Source organism: Meriones unguiculatus, chromosome 4, assembly GCF_030254825.1.
Source record: "Meriones unguiculatus strain TT.TT164.6M chromosome 4, Bangor_MerUng_6.1, whole genome shotgun sequence".
NCBI lineage: Eukaryota > Metazoa > Chordata > Mammalia > Rodentia > Muridae > Meriones > Meriones unguiculatus.
This window is the reverse complement of record NC_083352.1, coordinates 101699152-101714345: the sequence shown is the minus strand read 5'-3', so window position 1 is coordinate 101714345 and position 15194 is coordinate 101699152. Positions and strand designations below refer to the sequence as shown.

General features: G+C 49.8%; 1 protein-coding gene across 12 annotated transcripts; it reads left to right on the top strand.

The window, feature by feature from the left end:
- Positions 1-906: 906 nt before the first annotated feature.
- Positions 907-15080, top strand: Arfgap1 (ADP ribosylation factor GTPase activating protein 1). 12 transcript variants are annotated; one of them, XM_060382714.1, is made up of 16 exons: positions 980-1060; positions 3114-3181; positions 3276-3408; positions 3563-3626; positions 4060-4169; positions 4474-4645; positions 5119-5219; positions 5914-6000; positions 6511-6607; positions 8717-8773; positions 9743-9775; positions 10790-10819; positions 11601-11657; positions 12095-12154; positions 12847-12923; positions 13679-15080. In XM_060382714.1, exons 4-16 carry the CDS (start codon positions 3567-3569, stop codon positions 14013-14015), a joined length of 1278 nt encoding a protein of 425 aa, XP_060238697.1. In that variant the 5' UTR covers positions 980-1060; positions 3114-3181; positions 3276-3408; positions 3563-3566; the 3' UTR covers positions 14016-15080. The 12 variants fall into 12 exon arrangements, with proteins under 12 accessions (XP_021501379.1, XP_021501407.1, XP_060238699.1 ...); XM_060382715.1 differs by lacking the exon at positions 3114-3181 and having other exon boundaries at positions 966-1060; XM_060382716.1 differs by lacking the exons at positions 3114-3181; positions 3276-3408 and having other exon boundaries at positions 923-1060; positions 12853-12923.
- Positions 15081-15194: the final 114 nt, after the last annotated feature.

Below are 15194 nucleotides of genomic sequence, written 5' to 3'. Positions count from 1 at the left end.
TGAGACATCCTGGTCTACGGAGTAAGAGCCTGTCTCACAAAAACAAAAACGTCATGTTATGAAGCAAGCCGGGGTGACTCATGTCCATAATTCCAGAACGCAGGGGGGTGAGACCTACCTCCGGTTCCAGGCTAAACTGGGCTATAGTGTGAGAGCCTGTCTCAAACAACAAAATCAGGCTGTGGATAAGTCATCTAAGACTATATTGTTACTCTATTTATACAAAGCTCTAAACCTGTGACACCAACCCAACAGTCGATGGAAAATGGGTCCAATTTTCCCCGAGTGATACAGGTCCCAGCTGTATGTATTTGACAAAATGCCTCATGGTAAGTTTCGAAGCAGATGGGTTTGATTTGACCTCAATAAAACATTAACTTCTGGTTAATTTGAAAGTCAAATGAACCGTTCTGTGGTGGCGCACGCCTATAATCCCAGCACCTGGGAGGCAGAAGCAGGCGGATCTCAAGAATTCTAGGCCAGCTTGTCTACAGAGAGAGCTCCAGGATAGCCAAGGCTACACAGAGAAACCCTGTCTCGAAAAACAAAACAAAACAAAACAAAACAAAAACAAAACAAAAAAAACAACTTAACAAACAAAGTAAAGCAAAACAGCCGAGGATGAAATTCGTGGCACAGAGAGGCCCAAATTCAACACAAAACTAAAAATCACCAGCAGCTAACGCCACTGATTTGACCAGAACTGCTGGCCCAGGTAGCTACAGAAGTTCCTTGCTCCCCTCCGGCCTTGGTCTGCAGAGTGGATTTCCTAGAATCCCGGCCGGAGCGAGCGCAGCCCGGATCCACAGGCTCTGCGTCGGCAAGCCGCTCAGCCTAGGCTGCAGCGACCGAGAATCCCGCACGGAAGGCCGGGACAGACCACAGGAGGAACCGCGCTTCTGTACTCGCGCTCTGAGGCGGAAGTACCGCCTGGGAGGCCTCCCATGAGTCCTTGCATAGCGCGACGTAGCCGGAAGCTGCTGGCGGCTGATGGGGCCAGGATCTGAGCGCCCAGTCCAGCTTGGCAACTCGGCCGGACTCGACCCCCTGAGGGCAGCAGGTGAGTTCGCACCCAGGATACCGGGGACCCGCGGACCCCCAATTCCTTTATTTCCGGTTCTCAGATTATCCGTTTTCTGGAACTCTAAGCCTGGAGACTGAAGCCCTAGGCCCTAGGTCCCCTAATATCCAGACCGTCCGACGCCCCCGGTCTTCAGCCCTGACTTACTCCCCGGCTCATGGATCCTCTCGCACCTCTACTTCCCGTTCCCCAGCTTCCTGGCCCCGGACCCTCTACTCTTCCTTCCCGTGAGGTTCCTGTTCCTCGGACCCCAAACTCCAGGGTCCCTGTGCGGCCGCCGTCCAGACCCCTCGGCCTCTGAGCCTGCCGCTCTTCAGTCTAGCGGTTACGCGGATCTACTGGCCCCTCAGGACTCTGATCCCGAGCGCTCTCAGATCCAGACTGGTTCTGCACAGCCCAGTTGGCCGGGAAAGGGTCTTTACTTAGAACATTCTCTCCAGAGGTTTCGGGAAGCCAGGTTTTCTAGCCTCTGTTTGTTCGTTTTACTTCTTGGCCTTTGAAGTGAATGCTCCGCCGAAGGAGGAAAAAACAGAACAACAGCAAAACCCCCCCGCAGGACGAGGCTTTTAAACTTTTTCGCAGTTTTACCTGGGTTTCGAAGAATGTGCTATGTTTGCCTCTTAAGGCACTCAGAGGTCGGGAATACTCTACTCTGTTTCAGTCTTCATGTTTCTGCTGTGCTGTTTGCAGCCGTGGAGCCCTGACTATGGCCTTGGACAAGGTGATGTTCTGAAATCACCTGTTGTTCAGATTTAGGAAGCATAACTTAGACATGGGGTTTTGTGTGCTCGGAGAAGTTCTGAGAAAGGCAGTATTTCTCCTTGTTACCCATTAGGGCTGGGCTATGTCCCTAGAGGTTCATCATGTTCCAGGTTAAGAACCAAGTGCTCTCTAGTGTGACATGTAGTGTAATGAAGTTTGAAAACATCCTTATTTGCCTCAGTATTGTGCTTGAAGGAAGCCTATTTTGTCATTTTTGTTTCAGCTATTAGGAATTCCTAGGGGTGGGTGAGATGCATTGCCAGGTAAGGGTACTTGCCACCAAGCCTGACCACCTGAGCTTGATCCCTGGAACTCACATGGTGGAAGGAGATAGCCAACTCCCACCTCCAGACTTCTAGGCATGCACTTGTGAGCACATCATGGGCACACCCAAGAAACAAATGTTAACAACAGAAGAATTCTTGAACCTTTTTTGAGCCATATTTAGACTTTTGAGGAGATACTTTTTATATTATTAAACAACATTTAAGATAACTGATTTCTTTCCAGTACCCAAAGGTTGCCACACAGGAGAATTTCTTCAAACCAAGCCAGGCATGGTGGTACTACCTTTAATCCTAGTACTTGGGGGGCAGAGACAGGCAGGCTGCCCTCCGTGAGTTTGAGGCCAGCCTGCTCTCTATAGTGAGTTCCATGACAGCTAAAGCTATGTCGAAAGACCCTGTCTCAAAAACAAACAAAAAACAAGCCAAATCTTCTACTTGGCCACATTTACTCCTGTAGCTGTGAATGTCCTTTACTTCACAGTTGGAAATTCAGAGTAGTCTTAGGAGATGCTCACTTGTTGCCTTGTTTGCCTCCATTTTGTCATTGTAAGCCTCTGAGGGCAGGCACAGCGCCTTGGCCGTTGAGATCGAGTACAGAAAACCTGCATTGGTCTTGGTACAGCTGTTCATGTGGCACCTAGAAGAGAATGCAGAGAGCTTTGGAAACTCAGCTCTCCCAGTGTCTCCCCAAATGCTCTGAACTGTCTGGGGGTGTGCGTGAGTAGATGCCTGGGGTGCTAACTGTTCTGCCTTAATGAGTCATGCAGTGCCTGAGTCCTACATATAGGAGTCTGCATTTGTGTGTTCATGGTTTTAGAATGGCATTCTAACGTAGTTAATATAGTAAAAGGAAGCTAGACTGAAGTAGGATTTGGTTTCAGAAAGCTACAGAAAACAACTTTATCCTAACATCAGACGTAGAGAACCTCTGTCAGACTGCCTTAACACCATTGCCAGGGATACTTCCTTGCCCTTTCCTGCAGCCCGAGGAGAGATGGCGGAGAGGGAGGAAGTGCAGAGGACTCTATTCCATCAGGTGTTGCCCTTTCAGGTGGGGAAACAGCTTAAGCAGCGACATTTCATGTTTTTTGTAAGGTTACTCCTTGTGAGTTTTACCACCAATGCCAGGGCTTTTTATCAATTAGGCTGACTGGTGTCACATAGTGGCTGAATTTGTACTTCATGGCATTCCTGACTGCTTACTGCTGGTTGTGGCCTGAGGCCCTCCTCACCCCCACCCCCAACATCCCCCTCCCTTGTGAAGACCGACCCTCCTTGGTAAGTCGCTCCAGTACTGTGCGGGACCACCGCTATCAAATCAGAGCAGTTTGGTGGCGGATCTTATGAAGTCAATACTACATAATGTTATTGCACAGTTCATTCTCTCTCTTGCGTAGTAACCCAGTGTAAGAGTTTGTTTTCCTCCTTGCAGCACCATGGCCAGCCCAAGAACCAGAAAAGTTCTTAAAGAAGTCAGGGCACAAGATGAGAACAATGTGAGTGTGACCCTTTGGGCTGGGCTGGGTAGGCTGGTAAATGTCTTGGTGTCAAATGCAGGTATGACTGTGTTCCTCCTATGAGAGGCTGTTCATGTCATAGGGGAGCAGCCAGTACTTCCTGGTGCTCACTAGTGTGGCTGTAGGGAATGGGATTTCTGTCCGGCTGCTCTGGTTGTGCGGAGGATGCCTGGTCTCCCTTCTGAGGAGTTTTCTCATGAGAGGTTCTTTATCTTCATACCAGTTTCTGCCGCCTTCATTTTTGTCCTGAACCTACATCCTTTGACCAACTTGTGCAGCCCTATCGGGCTTATTGGTACTTGCACGTGTGGCCTGCTCCTCTTCTGCATCCTTTTGGGGCATCTGTTGGGTGTTTAGGGTCCTCACCCTGCCCTGAGCTGCCTGGTGAGTTGCGTGTGCCTCCCCTTCGCAGGTTTGCTTTGAGTGTGGTGCATTCAATCCTCAGTGGGTCAGCGTGACTTATGGCATCTGGATCTGCCTGGAATGCTCTGGGAGACACCGCGGGCTTGGGGTGCACCTCAGGTCAGTGTCCTGCCACTTGGCCACTGCATACCCTGCATCTGTCCTCCTTCCCATGTCCTGGGGCCTGCTGCCCAAACTGCTGCCTGACAGGATGTTAGGGGGCTGTTCTCCACCTTTTTAGGTGGTCTTCACTCCACTAACACTGGCCAAGAATAGCAGCTGCTGTCCAGCTTGCCTCCATGGAGCTTCTGGCTTTTGCCTCCATACAGGAAGCACCTATATCTAGCTCAGGATGTGATCTTGGGTTGGGAGGCTCCTTGGGTCCCCTCATACTTGGTAATCAGATCAGACATCTGGTTTCTAGCTTTGTGCGCTCTGTAACAATGGACAAATGGAAGGACATTGAGCTTGAGAAGATGAAGGCTGGTGGCAATGCTAAGTTCCGAGAATTCCTGGAGGCACAGGAGGACTATGAGCCTAGCTGGTCCTTGCAGGACAAGTACAGCAGCAGAGCTGCAGCACTCTTCAGGGATAAGGTAAGGACTCACCTGGCTTGCCTCACACACAGAGCTGAACACATAGTACACACTTCCAAGGTGGCCAGGATGTGGCTTCAGTGGCTTTGGGAGGCAGGTTTCTTTTCTCACTGTAAACGTGTGGAGACCATGCACTGTCTTAAGGACAGACGAGAACAAGCGGCCCTTACTAACCCTAGGGCAGGCTTTTCCTGCCCAGAGGGAATGCAAATTGAAGGGAGGAAAGGAGCAGTGATGATCACAGTACCTTGGGATGACTTAGCTGCAGACCCTCTGAACATTTGGCCTTCCTTAGATTGGGGGTCAAGTTAATGAATCCTTGTGCATTTGAAGTTGGAGCCACAGTGGCCAGTAGCTCACTGGCACTTACACGGTCATGCAAGCCCTAGTTGATGGTGTAGTGTGTTGGCTTGTGAAGTTAGGCGTGATTGAGTAGATGGTATGTCTCCTCATTTCTTGTGTCATTTTGTTAGGTGGCTACTTTGGCAGAAGGTAGAGAATGGTCTCTGGAGTCTTCGCCTGCGCAGAACTGGACCCCACCTCAGCCCAAGACGCTGCAACTCACTGCCCACCGGTAGCTCCTCTGGCCTGCTAGTCAGACCTCAGCTTGACCCTCAATGTTAGTGGTAGCTCAGGATCCCCATAGAAACCTCATTTCCTCCACATGTGGAAACAGCTCCAGTTGTGAACTAATCCCAGAAGTCAGAGTAAAAAGTAGCTTTTTAGCATTTCTGAAAGGTAAAACCTTACCCCAAATAAGAAGTCTCATCTTGCCCTGATCTGCAGAGGGGTTGGTTCCTCTTTGTGCAGGTGTGTCATACAGCAGGGTGAAGAGTGCTGTGGGGTATGTTTTTGCCACGTGTGGGTCAGTCTTCTGCAAGCTGTTGGTCACAGCGTAGTTCAGTCCCCAAGATGGTGCAGGTCCCTGTTGTACACACCAAGGTCCACCGTGAGGACTGTCCCCCGTGCAGGCAGTGTGCCAAGTGACAGCACATCTGCCTCCAGGCCCTAGAGAACCTCACCAGAATGTCCTAGCCCCACTTCAGCGCTTCACTTCATATGCGTCGGTGTATTTCCTACCTCTGAACCCTCGGCAGGTGTCAGGTTGGGGCAGAGAACCACTGGACTTTCAGCTGTGCCTGAGCTTCCTATGGGTCAGAGTTGGTGCCTGTTTGGCCCCATATATGATATCAAAGGTCCTTGTCACAAAGACTGTGGTTTCATATGGTGGTGTTGAGGTCTTACTGGCCTTTAACTTTCTGTTTCAGATCCTCTGGCCAGCCACAGAATGTGACTGCCTCTGGGGACAAAGCTTTTGAAGACTGGCTGAATGATGACCTCGGCTCCTATCAGGGGTAAGGCCTCTCAAGCCAGGGAAAGCAAACCCCAGGGATAGCAGCAAGCAGTTGGGGGCATCTTTGACAGACCACCCTGCAGGGGTTCACTCCATCGGGTTGGGCTTCTTTCCTTTAGGGTAAGGTGGGCCCACTCCTTTTGTATGCGTCCACAGTGTGTGTAACCCGGGGTCACTTGTGGCAAGCTCCAAAATGGCCTAGGTTTGAATGGAGGTTTTGAATGTAGAGAACATCCAATATTAAAGATGATGCATTTTCTTCCTAGAATCTGACTGGCCTGTAAATGATATTTCCAGTTACCCCACTTACCAGGGTTTAGGTCTTGCTGGGAGCCTCAGGTCATGTGGTAGAAAGTATCTATATAGCTGCTGTGCCCATTTGCCGGAATGCAGTGTGTCCTATGAGAGGGAAGGGTACCTCTCTTGGTGCCCAATGTCTCACTGTTGAGGAGTGGCAAGATTCATGACTGTGGCTATGGCTGTGACTGGTGATGTCTTTGTTTATTCTCAGGGCTCAGGAGAATCGCTATGTGGGGTTTGGAAACACAGTGCCACCTCAGAAGAGAGAAGACGACTTCCTCAACAATGCCATGTCATCCCTATACTCGGTAGGAAGGCCTAGGACAGAGTGCCTCCCGTGATAGACATAGCCAGGGTGGTTTCCCAGTGCCAAGATAGGGAGGCCCCTTCATGACTAGTGTGGGTAGTCTTGGGGCACATACCCTTTGATCTGATTTAAGGCCCTTTCTTGTTTACCTTCTTTTAAAAATGACCTTTTATTCATATCCTAAATGTATTCAGCCACTTACTTACTGTGGCCATAAAACATGCATGTCAAATTTACCAAGGAAGACTTCCTCAAAGAACTAAAAGCTCTTTGGAGCCTGTATTCTTCTTATCTTTAGGGCATATCCTATGTTCAGCAGAGTGCTGACGTAGCCTCCTGGCCTATGCCGGGTAGGCTGACTCAGGAAACGAGGCCCTAAGCAAAGGCTGCCCAAGGCTTTGGCATTCTCCTGGGTTGTGGTGCTTGGCTTTGGGGACATGTGTCTGATTTCAATTTGGAAGCTCCAGATCAGAAGCTCAGGGTGTGACACCTTAGACTTGCTTTTCCAAGGAAATTAACCTTTAAGCTACTTTTTGTTCATTGCGGTGTTGTGTTCTGTAGTGATCATAAATGCAAGCACCCGAAGGCCTGGCAGGAACTGCTGTTAATTGGTCTGGATGCTGAAATTGAAAAGAGAAAGAGATAGGCCAGACATGATAGGGATACACCTTTAGTTCCAGCGCTTGGGAGGCAGAGGCAGACAGATCTCTGAGTTCAAGACTAACCTGGTCTACACAGAATAGTCAGGGCTACACAGAGAAACCCTGTCTCAAAAACAAATAAAAAAGGGGAAAGGCTTTTTATACTGGTAGCAGATCTTCAAACTAAGTGTAAATAAGCAGGGTGCATAGAGACTGTGAAAGGGGCAGAATGCAAACATCACGTGCACTAGTTGCTGAACTTACTGACACAGATGGAAGACTGATACAACTGTCTTCTTTTGTATCAAGAATGTTTACTCCTTAATGAATTTTTTACCTTACCTTTGTAGCTCTGTGTAGCCTCCTTGAGCTCATATGAAGAACAGGCTGGTGTTGAATTTGCAGTGGTTCTCCTGCTTCATCCTCCTGCATATTGGAATTACAAGCATGAGCCACCATGCCTGGCTCAAAATTGTTTTAAAACTGAAGTTGAATATTGTAATGCACACCTATAGCCTGGCACTGGGGAAGCTGAAGCATGCATGAAGATTGTAGTGCGTCTGAAACCAGCTTGGGCTACATAGTGAGGGCCTATCTCAGAAACCAAAGATTAGCTTAAAATTGTCCCCTTTGCCCCCAAGGAACGTCACTGTTGTAGGACTATAGGAGCAGCAGTCATTCTCATGCTTTCACACTGGGTCTTCTTTAGGGCAGAAAAGCAGGCTTTTATCGTAAAGCCTCTTGCTGGTGTATAGTTCTTTCTTTCTTTTGGTTTTCTGGCAGCTCATTTTGTAGACAGACTGACCTCAAACTCAGAGATTAATCTCCTCTGCCTCCCAAGTGCTGGGATTAAAGGCATGCACCACTATGTCAGGCCCTGTAGAGTTGTATTTAAAGCCTCTCCTCATCATTTGACATCTGCATTCCTGTCTTCTGATGACATTTTCTAAGGAAGACCACTGAATATAGATGTCTCCTAAAGTGTAGTGGTTTCTTTACATTATCTTGTGGGTGAAGAAAGCCATCTGTGGTTTAAACGGGATGTTTTTATATTGGAGTAGCGTTAATTTACTTTGGAAGGTATTCGTGAGGAAATAACTTTGAATTTAGAGGAAGGCCTGTGACCTCTGACTACCACTGCCTGCTCTTCTGGGAGGCAGGAAGCAGTAAGGAAATAAGTGAGCACAAGCTCAGTCAACTCCCTTTTAGGTCTGCCCAAGTAGCCATCCTGTGCTTCCGTTGGTGTTTGAGTTCTTCCTCCCAAGAAGGACAGTGCTGAAGTGTGCTGTATGCTGCAGCTGGCAAGGGGAGTGTGGCTGCTGCAGCATTTGGCTTCTTTGGCAGGTCACAAGAGCTGTAGAGGCGTTTGAGGTACCTTCTATAGAGCCTTCCTGTGCTGAAGTGTCAAGAATGTGGGATGGACAGGATCTAGAAAAGTCACAGCTCATCATTATCTGTTGTTTTGTCAGGGCTGGAGCAGTTTTACCACCGGGGCGAGCAAGTTTGCTTCTGCAGCGAAGGAAGGCGTAAGTGACTATGGGATGCATGCTGTCCACTACTGGCCTAGGGTCCTGGGGTCCTTCCACATACTGATCTTCACCCTTCTAGCAGAGAAGCAGGGGCCCTTGTCCACTGCAGGATGACCCAGGAACCCTTACTATAACAGAAGATGTTCCTTTTTGTGTCAGGGACAAACTCCTTGCAAAGGCTGACTTGATTTCATGTGGGTGGAGACAGATGCAATCCCTAATGAACAGCTGATAGGTCTTCAGAGTAGTGTTGAAACAGTCTAGCTCCTCACCCTCACCTTTACTTAAAATGAGAAAAGAACTTGAAGGTTCTAATTGGAACAGACCATGCTGTATGGGGAACATGTCTGGCTCTAGCAATGCCCTGGCAAGCAGAGATAGGAAGAAGCCAAAAGGTATAGACTTTTGGCTAGGGTTGGGCTGTGTAGCCATGATAATAAGAGGACCAGTGGTAGAGGTAAGGGGGCCCACTGGTCCAGAGGAACCAGAGCAGCAGTGCCCACAGTCACCCAAACAAGCTGGAAGCCATTATATCTGCCCTTCGTGCCCATTTGTCATGGAGCAGTTGCTGTCGACAAGATGTGTTTCCGCATCTCTAGAAAGGCTGGTGCCAGAGGAGGGCTAGCTGCCTTCTAGCTTAGGCATCTGTAGACAGGCCTACCTTTTCTCAAGTGTCAGCAGTTCTTTATGTCTAGATAAGCTAGCTACTGTACTGCACACATGTTGGAGAAGTAGTTTGGCTGCTGGGCCCAAACATTTCATAGCCTCAGTAGTTTGTGGGCTTGGTACAGCATCTGGTAAGCCAAACTCCCTACAGTAACCTTCCCTGTGAGCTGTTGTCAGGTTGGTGCTCACTACCTAGGTGCTTTCCCCCAGAGTTCTGGAACTAGCTCCATCATATAAGTAAGGCCTATGATCAGGGTCAAGACATTTGACTACAACATGCTGCTTTTGTTTTCCTTTTAGGCTACAAAATTTGGATCCCAAGCAAGTCAAAAGGTAAAAAGGAGAAGCTCTTACTCTCTTAGTCTTGCTGGGTGGTGGTAGCAGATACCTTTAATCCCAGCCCTCAGGAGGCAAAAGCAGGCAGATTTCTGAGTTCCAGGACAGCCAGGGCTACACAGAGAAACTCCATCTTGAAAAACCAAAAAAGTAAAGAACAAAAACCTCTTCAGTCTTATATGCAGTGTCTAGAAGCATCCTGGGCTCAGGGTCTGAGGTTGTAGTGAAGAAGGTCCTCTTCTGTCTTCATGTGTCAGTTTCCTCACTTCAGTGCCTCCAGTTGCTGAGAGCAGGAGGCTTCCCTCTTCCAGGCTTCCTCAGCCCTGTCTACCATAGCCACTGATAGACGTGAAGCCACTGTGCCATATCTGCCTCATAGGGAAAAGACTGTCTAGGCCATGGCTCTCAGGCTCAGTCTGTTGACCTGGAAAGGTGTCCCCACGTCCCCACTTGGTAGCCTGGTTTGTGTGTCCAGCAGTGGCAGTCTTATGCTTGGCAGTTTATTTCTCTTTCAAGCTGAGTATAATAACTGCCATGTCTAGAGCTCTGGTCAGCTCTTCTCCAGGGTGAGATGAGCAGAGTTTTAGGCTTCTGTGGCCTGCAGCACTCTATGCATGTGCACTTCTGCCTCCCAGCCCTGTACCCTAGTGACCCACCTTGAAGAAGCCCACCTGGTTTGCCTCAGAGCTTCTAAGCTAGGGTCAGACTCTTCAGGTGTATGATGGAGTCTGGACAGTGATAAGTTTGCAACAGAGAAAGAAAGATGCCAGGGCCCAGAGCAGACTGGTGTGGGTCTGGTGTAGGTAATAAAGTAGTTCAGGCTGGGCATGGTAGTGCACCACTGTAATCCAGCAGTCAGGAAGCTGAGGATTGTTCAAGGGTTGCACCATGAGACCCTTGAAAAAAAAAGTTAAGGTGAAGGGTGTGTTCTCTGGCACTTCTGGGCATTGCTAATGTGACTCCCACTACCTGCTCTTTCTCTGTAACTGCCTTCATGCCAACTGGGTCAAGTTTTGGGGTTACAAGCAGCAGTCAGAGCCGGTAAAACCCCGTTTCTACTGGTGCATGCTGCCCTATGTCTGCTGAGCATGTGCTTTGCTCCTGGCTGCCTCTCCCTTCGTGCTTGGGTCATCTGTGTGTTGTACTCACACCTTTTTTGGCCTGCTGGTGCTGGAGGCTCATCTCCCCCAAGATCCACAGCCCAGGTGTTCCCTGAGGAAGGTCATCTGGGCCCAGTGAGCTCTGGAGAGAAAGGCTGCTTAATTCAGTTTTCATGTCATGGCTTAATTATCCCGAACCAGATAACTCCTGGAATCATATCCTGCCGGAAAGGAGCCTTCTATGTTAATAAATTATCCCCCTTCAAGCCTTTTACCTGGTCTTGCCTTGAGGTTATGGTCTAGGCAAGTCACATTCCTAAGGTGGCTCAAAGCTTCATGGCCATTACCATGGTGGCACCAGGAGAGCCTGTACTCCCTTCCTTCTCTTCTCCAACTTTTTCTCCATCCCTCCACCCAGCCTCCCACATAGGCTTTTCTCCCATCTAAGATTCAGTGCCTGCTTCAGGAAGTGGATGAAGTAGTGCCTGCAGTCAGATCCGGTCTATCCTCCTGACTTGTGGACGAGAGCCAGAGCTGTTTCCAGCACTGTGAGGGAGCTCCCTTCATATCTTGGTTCTTCCGTTCTGGTGTCACTTCTGTGACCATGTGTATCCATATCTCACTGCCCTCCTTTCTGTTGGCAAAGCTTATGCTGCCCTTTGCTTACTGACTAGCAACTAATGCTGCTATATGTAAGGCCTACACGGTACCTCTTTCCACAGGCCTCGGAGTTGGGCCACAGCCTGAATGAGAATGTTCTCAAGCCTGCACAGGAAAAGGTATGGATGGCACAGACAGTTAAAGCTCTTGTGTGTCCCACTGAGGCATGGCTGTGTTGTGACAGCCAAATCTTGCCTATAATTTTCTCTGGTCCAGGTGGCCATGGGGTCCTCCTTCATAGTCCTCCTAGTCTGTTTGCAAGGATACCCCAAGGGTATTGCACTTCCCAAGGGTATTACTTCAGTAGCTTGGCCACAGTCAGTTCTCTTCAGAAGGTTATCAGTCCTGGGAGGAGTCAGTAGTCCCCAACCTTCCCCTTAATAGGAGTCTGGTCAGCAGTTGGCTTTGCCAAGAAGGCACAGGTCTTTTGGTAATGATGAGGTTTATGAAGTTAAAGCCAGATGGGCTCCTGGTTAAACTTGGGGAACTTAATGTGACAGGTGTCTCTGCATGCTGAAGCTTCAGTCTTCCTAACAATTCCCTTTAAATTGAACAGGTGAAGGAGGGAAGGATTTTTGATGATGTGTCCAGTGGGGTCTCTCAGTTGGCATCCAAGGTAGGGCCACCCTGCTGACTTGCAGCACAGCCAAAGCCAGTCTCCATATTCCAGGCATGGAGCCCCGTAGGGCCTTGGGCCAGCAGCAGTGGCTGCTGCCCTCTGATTTCTGAGGGCATGAGGAATATGGAAACAGCTTGGTTGTTGGGGACTTGCCAGCCACTAACGTGTGTTTCTTCTCTGTCTTGCTGCCATTGGCCTGTCCCTTGGTAAGTGTAGATGTCCTTGTTAGCAGTTGCTGTTCTTGTGACCTCCTGAGAGCCTGGTGTAATGGGGGTGGGGCTGTCAGCTTTCCCAACATGATGACAATGGAGGATGCTTCCTGAAGACTTCCACTGCACTGTGGTATAGACGAGGCTTGTGGTGGCTCACAGCTCTGAACACCTCCAGAGTGTTGAGTGTGACATTGGGAAGGACATGCCTTTTACTATTGTGGTATTGACCCACCCACCACAGGAACTCCTTCGCATAGAAGGAAGGGAGTGATGCTCACAGCAAACTAAGCCGCCGACAGCCAGTGTTGTTTCAGCACTGCTGCTCTGTTACTGTGCACGTGTATGTGTGTGTGTGTCTGTATGTGACTCCCCTGCAAATTTTGTCTTTAGCAGGGAAACATCCATTTTTGTTCATGTTTTAGAGTCAGAAGTACTATGTAGAATGGAGCCCCAACTTACTTTCATATCTCCGTCCAGGTCCAGGGAGTTGGCAGTAAGGGATGGCGTGATGTCACTACTTTTTTTTCCGGAAAAGCTGAAGACACTTCAGACAGGTAGTCCATGTTCCCTCCCCAGGCCCTGGGTCCCTTGGGCTCCCTGAGAGAAAGCTGGTTATCTGGTGTAGCACCCTCTGCCTAGTGTTGTGTCATTGTAACAGTTCTTTACCAGAGACACAGTGACTATCCTCTTACCTGCACCATCAGGGCCCCTGGCTCATGGACAGACAGAAGGCTATCTTTTCTTTCTCAGTGCCCTAGTAAATATCCTAATGCTCCCCCCCCCCTTTTTTTTTTCTTTAGACGGGGTTTCTTTGTGTAGTCCTGGCTGCCTTGGACTAGCTGTGTAGACCATGCTGGCCTCAAAAAAGAGATCCACCTGCCTCTGCCTGCCAAGTACTGGAACTAAAGGCATGCCTGGCAGTACCCTACAGTTTGAGTGATGGATAGGAATGGTAGATTGAGGTAGTGGGAGGCACTCAATCCCTTCTGAAAGGTCCATGTCCTTGGGTCCAGGTTGGAGTCCTACCAAGGCCGAGGTAACTCTGTCAGAGAAAAAGGCCCCTCACTTAGTAGGCTGTTCTGACTCTACAAGGGTGGCTAGGGAGCACTTGAAAGGTCAGCAGCCTCTGTTAAGCCAGGAAGACAACAGCATGGAGCTCTTATGGGCATTGGCCACATCTTGGTCACATAGGCCGGACCTTGTCCTAGAGAGCCCCTGAGACTTGAGCAGGTTGGGCAGCTTGAGGGATACAGGCAGCACAAGTGTCTTTCTGTGACAACTATTGAGATTTTGTCCCTCTCTGTAATAGACCCGTGGAGGGCCACAGCTACCAAAACAACAGCGGAGACAACTCCCAGAACAGCACCATAGACCAGAGCTTCTGGGAGACCTTCGGGAGTGCTGAGCCCCCCAAGGCCAAGTCCCCGAGCAGTGACAGCTGGACCTACGCAGATGCCTCAACAGGGAGGAGGAGCTCGGACAGCTGGGATGTTTGGGGCTCAGGTTCTGCATCCAACAACAAGAACAGCAATAGCGATGGCTGGGAGAGCTGGGAGGGAGCCAGTGGGGAGGGCAGGGCAAAGGCCACCAAGAAGGCAGCCCCATCCACGGCCATCGATGAGGGCTGGGACAACCAGAACTGGTAGGAGCCTTGCTGCACCCTGACCCCGGCCCTTCTGGGAGACTGCCGTGTTTGCACTTTACCCTTCTTGTTCCTCCTTCATTTGACCTCAGTGTGAAGACAGTGGCTCAGGCGGGACTTGAGTCGGTGCTGCCTGCCTGGTGTGGGGTGGCTTCCTCTTAGGCCTCAGCAGACATGTCATCCACCTGCCTCTCAGGTCCTCTGAGCAGCTTCCCTGGACTCTGGGTTCTTGGGAACCAGGTACTGTCTCTGCAGCCCTAAGACTGCAGTCCTGTGTAATGTCAGCCAAGCCAGACATCTGATTTCCTTGAAATGTCTTTTAAGACTTGAAGGGTTTGCTCTAGTTCTTTCTTGAAGAAAATGCCTGGAGTCTTAAAGCTGGAAATGAAGTGACAAAAGCAATACTGGAGCTCACACTGCCGCCGACACGCTCACCTAAGTCCACATCATGTGGTCTATGCTGTGAAACTCACTTTGTGACCCTCTGCCTTTCCTGCATCAGCCTGTCTAACTCTCCACAGATGCTCACACAAAGCAGATTGGGCTCATGTCCTCCTGGACACCTGACTTGAACTTGGCCAGCCCTGGACAGCTCAGAAATAAGGAAAAGAGAGGAAAGGGCTGGGAGCATTTTTCAGCCTATCTGCGGCTCCTACCTGGTACCGGACAGCCTGAGCGTGAAAGGTGGGCTGCGGGGCCAACTGCCACTGCCAGGGTCAGGCATCTTGATGGGAACCCTCCATCCAGGCAGAGCACTTGTTAGTATTTTGCCATGTACTGTGTCTGTGACAGCTCAGGCCGCCTCCCAGCCTGCTCAGGGTCAGAGCACACTTGGTCAAGTCTCCTCAGCATGCAGCTGTCTTTCTAGATTATCCCATTTCCCACCCTGTGGACTTTGTGGATCACCGCAGTTGAGACCCATGTGCTATCAATGGTTGGTGTGACAGCCTTTCCCTCCCAGGATTCCATGACTGCTGTGTGCTGTGGCTGGAGAGACCAGCTGCGTCTCTTGTCTCCTTAAACCCACTCCTGTCTGACCCTCAGTTTGACCAGCAGTGCATGACCTGAAGTTCTGTGGTCTGTGTGTTTCATGTTTGCTCCTACTTCCTGGTTTTGAGCTCTCTGGGCCCTAAAGTCCCAATGTTTGCCCCACCTTGGGGATTCATGGTTCTCTGCAGAACTG